The 9875-nt window shown below is 33.8% G+C and overlaps 1 protein-coding gene across 2 annotated transcripts; it reads left to right on the forward strand.

The window, feature by feature from the left end:
- The first annotated feature begins 720 nt into the window (after nucleotides 1–720).
- LOC117110276 (myogenesis-regulating glycosidase-like) lies at nucleotides 721–8401 on the forward strand. 2 transcript variants are annotated; one of them, XM_033252923.1, is made up of 2 exons: nucleotides 721–953; nucleotides 4096–8401. In XM_033252923.1, exons 1-2 carry the CDS (start codon nucleotides 932–934, stop codon nucleotides 6234–6236), a joined length of 2163 nt encoding a protein of 720 aa, XP_033108814.1. In that variant the 5' UTR covers nucleotides 721–931; the 3' UTR covers nucleotides 6237–8401. The 2 variants fall into 2 exon arrangements, with proteins under 2 accessions (XP_033108814.1, XP_033108813.1); XM_033252922.1 differs by lacking the exon at nucleotides 721–953 and adding an exon at nucleotides 967–1175.
- Nucleotides 8402–9875: the final 1474 nt, after the last annotated feature.

Consider the following 9875-nt stretch of genomic DNA (forward strand, 5'->3'; position numbering starts at 1 on the left):
GTGGTCCAATATTAATGCTATTAAAACAATGAAAACAAAATAAAAGCAAATATTTGACAAATAATATAAAAAATACATGGAAATACATGAAAGGCAAGAAGAAAATATATAAATGTAACAAAAGAAGAATCTTAAAAAGATAACTCAGCCTCCATCCTGACTCGCACCCTTGGCCACGAAGGCATTGTGCAGGTGATACAAGCACCAGTTGAGTCCATTTCATTCTTTTTAAGTGTCTGACGTCACGAATTTGATATATATATATATATATATATATATATATATATATATATATATATATATAAATGAAACAAATATATATATATGTAGTAACATATAAATACAGTAACAGTAACATATGATATATATTTACTATCATTATGATATAGCATTAATAGCACATGACTTGACGGCCAGATAACTTATATATATAATTTATATATATATATACAATTATATATATATATATATATATTGTAGTATATATAACAAGTAATATGCATAAACACATTATTGAGAGGTTATCAATATAATTAATGTGCCATCCTAAACCCGATAATAAAATACACACTTTAGAAAGAATAAATTTCAAGTAACATTTAAACAAAATTATGTGACGAATATGTTAAAGTCAAAGTAACACAGAAAAGTATTTGCTTCATCAAAATAAGTTTATCAGAAGAAAAATCAACACGTAGAGGGCGGCACAAAGAAAAATAATAACGTATCGTGATAATGGATAGTGTTATGATTGGAGGTCCTGGTGGGAGGACGTGCTTTTATAATCAAACATTTGCAAACATCAACAAAGAATAGCTGTTCATTCCGTAGACATACCATTTGTGGAACAGAATGCATCACCTGATCTGATATACTGTGGAAAGTCTTCAATAAACGGAATGCAAGTCACGAGATTTATTTAGAGTTTATAATGGCTGCGATCGATAAGGAAGGTAAGTTTGTAAGATGATCTCTATAAATTCCATAATGCGAAACTGCTGATTTATTTATGACGATGGTATGTTGGTTGTGGACGTCGATAACTTTCTGTTTATGTGTCGAAATGTCAGGAAAGTGACAGAATTTTACTTCCTTTGATATGTCACTTGTGTGATCATTCTTTATTGGTCAATTTTCCGAAATGACACAGCTCAGTCGGCGTTATTACCATGGAGGTACAGTATTTATACCAGTACTCTGTATAGGTTAGCTATTACGTAAGTAATGCACCAGGTTGAGAAACATTTTGAACAGGTGCTGCAAGTGAGAAAGTCGTGTGTGTGGGCAACGTCACCTCGATGAAAATAGGCAAAATGTTAAACTTCTTTTTTCTATTTGTAGGCCTATTCATTTATTTGTTAATTGGTTTCATTAATCCATTTCATTCATTCATTCATTTCATTGTTTCATTCTTCTTTTCATTGCATTTAATTGTTTCCTATTAAATCTATAGGTACATTCATTTCAATATATAAACGAATACCATGTATGGACTTTCACAACACTTTATTGAAGAAAACTAATATTTCGACTTATCACCTTGATAAAGACCTAAGATATCTGAAAACATTGGTTTTCTCCAATAAAGTGTTTTTAAATTCCATATAGACTGATTTCTATTAATATTTAGAACTCGCTACCAGATACCTATCCCCCACATACAATGCCGTAGCCAGCTATTGGGATAGTTGGGAACTGTCCCACACAATTGGGTCCAGTGGCGGCGCCAGCAGGGGGCAGGGGGGCCCCCACCAGACAGGTCAAGCCCCCCCCCCCGCTGGACAGAGCTCGTCGGGCAGTCACACCATAAAACATATAAAAATAGGCCCACACCAAGCCAACACTTGTCTGTCACAGTCTAGGAGTGCCATTTTTTTCGGCCATCCAGAGGTTGATATTCTTTAAAAAAATCTCATTTAGGAGGGGGAACCTCCTCTCAACCCCTTCCTCCAGCTCGAGCCTACGAGTTCAAGTCCCCCTGTCAGACAACTTAGCCCCCCCCCCAGAAAATATATCCAGCCGCCACTGATTGGGTCCACAAAGAATGGGTCCAGATTTCTCATATTTCAGGCCCGTACACAGGAAGGGGGGTGCGACGGGTGCGTACCTCAGCCCCGACAATAACCATGGTGGGGCTGAGGTGTTATGGACCCTCAATCTGTGAAAGTCCTTCCCTTGGCCTCCCCCCCACATCAAATTCCTAGATCTGCCACTGACAGTGGGGATTCAAGCCCAGTCGTTTCGTTCCCCCCCCCCCTCAATTTTTCGAAGTTTAAAAAATTAGGGGAAAAAATTATATTCAAATTGAATGAGAGTGCAATTTCCGGCCATTTGAAGGTGCTATAATCATAAATTTTCTTTTTGAGGTGGTATTTCCTCCATCGTTGAAAGTCCTCCCGGCCCCTCTTCAAATTCCTAGATCCGCCACTGAAAACCGTACATGCATCTTCAGAAAATCGATTAAATAAGACCTCAAATTATCAAAAATGCCAGCAGGGTTTTACCTCCTAGACGGCCCCCCCCTCCCCCGGAGCCATTTTGGTCCACTCTTTAGAAATTCACACCCATCCAATAAAAATCCTAACCTAACACAGGGGCGGATCCAGCCATGTGCAAACTGAGTAAAGTCTCGGGAAAGAGCTCTGGTAGGATTTCAATTCCCCATCGCTGCCCTTCCTTGAGTTTCAGCTAGAGGGCTGAAATACAAGATACAATAGCGCACCGTCTTTCGGATGAGACGTTTAAGCTGTTGGTCCCATGTGCACTATGGCCCATGTGCATGTTAAAGAACGCAGTACACTCTTCGGAAAAAAGTAGGGGATTGTCTCCCGGTGTACTGCCCAATCACCACCAGAAGGACCCCACTGGAAATAAGTCTACTTTAGACTTTCATGGGTTATCCTTGGTGTTTACACCGAATAAATCCAATCCAATTAAAGTTTGTATTTGATTTTTAATATTTAGCATATAAATTTTCTGATAAGCTTTGCAAAAATTACTTGTTACAAAAAAATAGGGGTGGCGTACACCCCTTACGCCCCCTCTAAATCCGCCACTGCTAACAGGCCTGAATTTTGCGTAAAATGGGTCAACTTTTTAAAAAAAATAAAAATGGGTCCACATTATTTGAATTTACGTGTAGAGTGAATCCACCTTGATATTGTCCCGTACTATTTGAACGTGGCTACTACATTGTCAACATATAAACTTGCAATATATAGTTTATCCTATCATAAATAATTATTTCTATCTTTATTCATTAGTTGTAACCCAACTTATATTTATTTATTTACTTTTTATATTTAGCTTCACACAGGAAAATAGTGGACATCCCAGTCTTGTTTTGGGACCCTTGTTTTAAATAGCGTCAAATATTAAAATCCATCAAGTCATACTTTTATTTTTCTTGTTTATCTTTTTCAAACTTATCTGGAATAATCCATTAATACCAATAGGTAAGCACTAGTTTTTATGTCAAAGATATAGGGTATACAGTAATATCAGAATGTATATTGTTAAGTACAGTACAGTATCTCAAACCTATCAACATTTATTATCTGACCCATTTATATCTGTCTTTATATAGACTTCCAACAGGACTTTGTACTTTATACATTTTATCAGAAATTAATAATTCATTTTGTGCAATTTCTGCATATCCCATACCAGCAAATTGTTAACCTGTTTATGACCCGGAGTCTCTGCTACCAGGAAGACTGCTACCAAAGCAGCTATTATTATGCAGATACAAACATAAACTATTGTATTATTGTTAAGGAAGGTATTTCAGCATGAAAATCATTTCCGTTGTGTAGTACTTCCTGAGATGTATTGTTAGGCCTACAAAAAAACGTGACATTTTGTGTGTGTAGTTTGTCATCGAGGAAGAATACAGTTTGTAGTGAAGATACATTTGGTTGTTATGATACCTCAAACCAATTTCTAGCACATTGGAGTACTTGTCTCGCGTTACATTCCAAACAGCTTTATCCCAGTGCATAAACTAGTTCTAGTACATTGCTATCAAAGGTTTACACTATTAAATATTGATGGCGAATGATGATGATGAAATTACTTCTTCTTTACTGGTTACAGATCAGGAGATCACGCTGGAGGGAACATCACAGAATGACGCTAAGGAGAAAAAGCCGGAGAAAGTCAGTGAAAAAGAACTAAAGAAAAGAACGCAGTCTATTGTGGACCCAGCACACGTTGACATTGCATTTCCAATTAAACAGCTGAGATTTCGACGAGAAAATAAGTTAAAAGTGCTAATGGTACTGCTGTTTTTTGTGATTATTAGCGGAGTGGTTTGTATTTACATATTTTTTGAACCAGAGAATTTATATTTTGATATTGGAGAAACACGATTTGAATTACGTAGTCACAGGTTTGTGGTTCAATACACCAATCGGACTGTGCTTACAGGCAATTTAGGACAAAATATTCCAAAAGATGTCAAACCATTTTATTGTCGAAACTCAAAAACAGAAATTTGTCTACGATGGATGGATATTGGATCATTAACTATTCAACAGAACCTGATTGGTTCAACAGAAATTTATGAGGTGACCTGGGTGGCATGGAAACAGGGTCTTGAACTCACTGATTGTTATTCATTTGGTGATTATTCATGGTACGGGGGTGCTATACTACCAGACCAATCATGGCCAATTCAGTACTGGAATAAATCACAGTTCATCCCTTTCATAACAGCGGCAAGCAGCGGTAATTATGGTTATGGATCTCTTCAGGATCGCTATTGGTTGTCGTCAAGCGGCGTAGCAATCACCGTTAATAGAACTACTCCACTATTTGTTAATATTGTTAATAATTCACAAATTTGTTTCAAGTCAGTGTTTTCCAATCCATACACTCAGATGCCAAGTAACCCATTAGAACTGCAATACAGTATTATTGTTGATAAATCTATTTCATCTGTTCAAAAATTTGCTAAATCTACAATATTTCCACAGCCAAAAACAGTGCGGGAATCCTTGTTCGGTACTGTAATTTGGAGTTTGGAAGATTTGATACATGGAGATTGTCTAACACAAAATGATGTATTAAATTTTGCAGATGATATAGAGTCGCATGGGTACAATGCTAATATTTTAGAAATCCCAGAGGGATTTGCTTCTAAGTACGGAGATTTTAACTTTGACCCCCAAAGGTTTCCCAATCCATCTGAAATGTTCCAGGTTCTTCATGATAAAGGTTGGAAGATAATTTTAGTGATTGGGATTCTTGTAAACACAAATTCTGATGCATTTATAGAGGGTGTTTCAAATGAATTCTGGGTAAAAGAACCACAAGGATTGGTACCAGGTCTTGTGCAATGGGATTATGGGATTGGAGCATTACTTGATGTAACAAATGATAATGCTGTATTGTGGTTTGTCAACAGATTGAATAACTTTAGAACAAATTTCAATATTGATTACTTCTCGTTTAAATATGGTCAAGCTAGCTATCTCCCATTTGGATTCAAGACAAAGTTGCCGCTGACGAATCCTTCGGATTTCACGCAAATGTATGTGGAATCGATGCAGCAAGTTGACGGATCTTTAGCCACTACCTCGAGTTATCAGAATCAAGATTTGGATCTACATTTTCAACTTGAGCCAGCAAATTCTACATGGCTACCCACAAATGGATTAAAGAGTGTTATCCCATCTGTTCTTAATCTGGCTGTTCTTGGCTATCCATACTTTATCCCAAGTTCAATTGGTGGATCACAAAATGTGCAGAAAAATTGTAGCCAATCAGACTTGATGTTTGATAATAACACAGAGTTGTATATTCGATGGTTAGGATTGCAAGCATTTTTTCCTATAATGAAATTTTCTGTTCCACCCTGGAAATTAGATGATAATATAGATTCTATTGCCAAAAAATGGGTTAAATTTCATGAAGATGTTGTGAAAAACAAGTATATAGACCAAGTAGGATCTTCCGAGGAACCTTTAACCTTGATACAGCCTCTCTGGCTTACTGAAGACTTGAAAGGTATTGAATCTGATGTTATTGAAACAACATTTATGATTGGGAATTCCACTGTTGTTGCCCCTATCTTAAACGCAGGCGAAACAAGCAGAAAGGTTTACCTACCAAAAGGGACATGGACTTTTTCTTTAGGAAGTGGATTAATGCCTGGGGGAAAAATGATTACAATTAGAGATATAACTATTGATAGTATTGCCTATTTTGAACTCACAAGTGACAATAAAGATTAATCCAAATTTACTTTTCATATAAGATAAATATTTTTTATATTATTTGAAAGTTGAACACAAAAATTTATTTTGGAGTAGGAAAAAGCACAAACACACATGTGTATATAATAATTGATTATAATATTTGATTATTAAAACTTTTTCATTACAGTTCGCAGAACTGAATTGAGAAAAAATTAACAATAAAGTACATAGAACAGGAAATCATTCTAAATTCAAACTGCAATTGTGATTATTAATTATTTAATTATTACAATTGTTATTATATTCATTTATTACAATATAAGTATTACAATTGTTGTTGTATTCATTTATTACTATAAAAGTATAACAATTATTACAAATAAATACATACATATGTATATATATAATTTTTAGTCAGCTAAACATGCTGCAAAAGTGTATAATAGTAATAATAGTATAGCAAATGTACAAATATATAAGGAAACTAGAAATTGTATGAAAATATAAATATACAAATGTGTTGTTATATCAGTTACTACAAATATAATATGAAATGAAATATTACACATAGAAAGATTTGGTGGTGGTAAGCATACCAGTTTGCTTAGTGCAATTTTAATTTTTCTAGTTCTACTTGCTTTTTTCTTTTCATTTAAAAAACACAGAGCATACTTTGGAATGTTTTTAATTTGTACCAGAGAAGAATTATTTTTCTATGATGATACAAGCAATAATCATTTTAGCTATTTCTTTACACATGTCTAAAAGATTATTGTAGATTACTTTTACGGTACAAGTGTTATGGCAACTGATTGAGAATGAGTTTATGTGATCAAGTAAGATTATCAGAAATGAAATTTAGTTCCGGATTTCTGTTGTCGTTCAAATTAAATGCACATGTAAAAATGGTGAAGAAAAAAATGTCATCCAGAAATGTGAAAGTATTAATCTTGTATTAAGATTATTATATATATTGCTTTATAGTGTTGTGGGAAGGATATTAAAATGCGGTAATGAATTGATAAGCTGCCAACAATGCTATGAATAGAAAAACTATCCCAGAATGCATCTTGTTTACTTATTGGACAGTTAAAGTTTTCAATCCAAATGGCAAAGGGCTGACCTTTCACCATCTGTCAGTAGTAAAACTCTTATCAACAAAATGAAGGCAAATGTACAAAACTAGCTCTTGGTAAATACAATTTTTATGCAAAAATATGTGCAAATGTGAGGGGTGCATAATTATGAAAAAACATTTTAATTACATTAATTATGCATAATATAATGCAATTAATAGGTTATACAATGATATAGAAATATATTTTATAGAGGTGTTAATTTTTGTTTTACAGTGTCTGTTGTCTTACATAAGAAAATGTGTATATATAAATATATATAAAACTACAAAAGATTAATTGAAAAAGATAATTTCTTGAATCTATCAGTACCTACAGTATTTTCCCAGTTTTCCATTTCTTCAGCAATAAAATTAATTAGTGCACAATTGATAAAAAGAAGGAATCTCTTATAGTTAAGTAATAAATCATTTTGTAGTTTCAACTGTGCATGCCTATGTCAAAGGTAATGGCAAATGAAGCATATCACAAGAATGTATGCAATCGTGAAGGTTAAATGGTAAAATATTCTGTTTATGAGTGTATGTGTTGTGTACAATTTTTCTTGTTTCCTTATTTCCTTCAGCAAGTACACTCGCCACTTAAGGAATGATAAGTCTCCTATTGAGGCCTAGGGACTGGTGGTGTTTTAAGTTGTGAGAAACTATAACAGGAATTGAACCCAGGACCCTGGGATAAGAAGGCAAGCATCTTAACCACTATGCTACTCAACTCCTCTCAAGTTACGCACATTACTGTGTTGGCCAAATGTCATTCTGCCTAGACTGCCATCGATAATCCACAGACAGCTTATCATGTCCTTAATTACTTGCAGACATGGAGCGTTTTTTTTAGCTAGCCGATGCAGTGCGAGTCTGGTTTAATAGGCTAGATATCATAACGTTCGACAATCGCAGCTGAATGTACAAAAGAGTTTAAATAAACCTGTAATATAAATTAAGATATTTTTGATATTTTTTTAAGATAATTATATTTAATATGTTATAGTTGTATGGAACTTTTTGATGTGCTGTTTTTGTCTGATATACTATACAGTAAAAGAATTAAACATTATTTGAAGATTTTTTGGTGTTTTTATCTTGAAGTATGCTACACACTATTGTTATTTCCTGTCATTCAAGGATTTGTTCAAAATATTGCATCATTGTAATACATACAGGAAATAAATTGTAAAATTAATATTAAAAAATGAATTATTAGAAATATTATATATATAAATAGATAATTTAACAATGCACTCTTAATTATTAAAAATTCAATTTGTAGAAGCTGACTACACAAAATCAAGCTACTACTATCACTTTAAATATTTGTTTTATCACCACTGCTACCATTTGTGCTGATGTCGTTGTGCTGCTGCATTTTATTCTTGGTATCTTTGTTCCAAACATACATAAAATACAAAAATCTAACAAAAATACATTTAGTACATACTTTTTCACAAGTTAACCTAAATAAAAACCTTCGCAAATTTAAAAATAGAATAAGTTTAGCCAAAGAAAACATGCACCATACATCAAGGATTTTTTTAAATACTGTAAATTATTTTCCAACAATTCAACCTGGCTGTGCCTATTAAGACTCTTGTTTGCTTGCGTAAGTGCAGGGGGTTCTTCCTGCCAATTTCCAGGAGACTCCATTTTGGGACTGCAGGAGACTTGGAACTCCTGGGCACTAAATGTGGTCTTTAGATTTCTCTTTTAGAGTGAAATTAAACAATACTACATTAAATGTTTTGAAATAGTACAGTTACTGCATGCTGTTATTTTTTCTTAATAATACATTTCATGGTAGCCAGACATCAACTTGTCTTTTCATTAAAATATTGCTAACATTACCACTAAAATTAACGTTATTCAATATACACAAAACACTGTAAACAAACCGTGCATTGGCTTGGTGTAAGTCATATATAACACGATTTATTATAGAAAAAATTGGATTAACATTACTAATTATTTTACAGTGGTTTTTAATTTTCTGCGAAAACAATGGTCTTTGGTCTCTAGATAGAAGGGAATCTTTAATTGGAGAAAACAGCTAATGGTAAAAGATAGGCAGCCAACTGGGGCTGCAGAAATGTGGTCTTTAATTGGAGAGAGACTTTATTTATTTTTGTTACAATTGACATCGATTGCTATTTTCACAAAATTTGTTACTTTGATAAATTTATACCTGCATCACAATTTTATGATCGCATTGCAACCCATTTGAAAAATGGAAGAACATAACGCCATTTTATTGCTACGCATAAAATGAGGTGTTTTTTTAGAACAGTTTTGGCGCAAAATGCATTCTGATTTACAACGGAACGAAAATGCGAGCAGTAGGAATTTGAAATATTGCACCTACAGCAAGTGCGCAATATTGGTGATTGATGCTGGTTTTAAATTTGCTTTTATAATAGCTGTATTTATTTATAAAGAAAATCAGAACAGCTATTACGGTTATAACTTTATGGGAGTATTGGGAATATTGATGTGGATTTTGAGCTATTTACATAGTGTAAACTGATCAACATGAACAAAATCTGAAAAGA

The sequence above is a fragment of the Anneissia japonica genome, unplaced genomic scaffold (assembly GCF_011630105.1).
Source record: "Anneissia japonica isolate Jap-2015-1 unplaced genomic scaffold, ASM1163010v1 scaffold673_len1821605_cov196, whole genome shotgun sequence".
Taxonomy (NCBI): Eukaryota; Metazoa; Echinodermata; class Crinoidea; order Comatulida; family Comatulidae; genus Anneissia; species Anneissia japonica.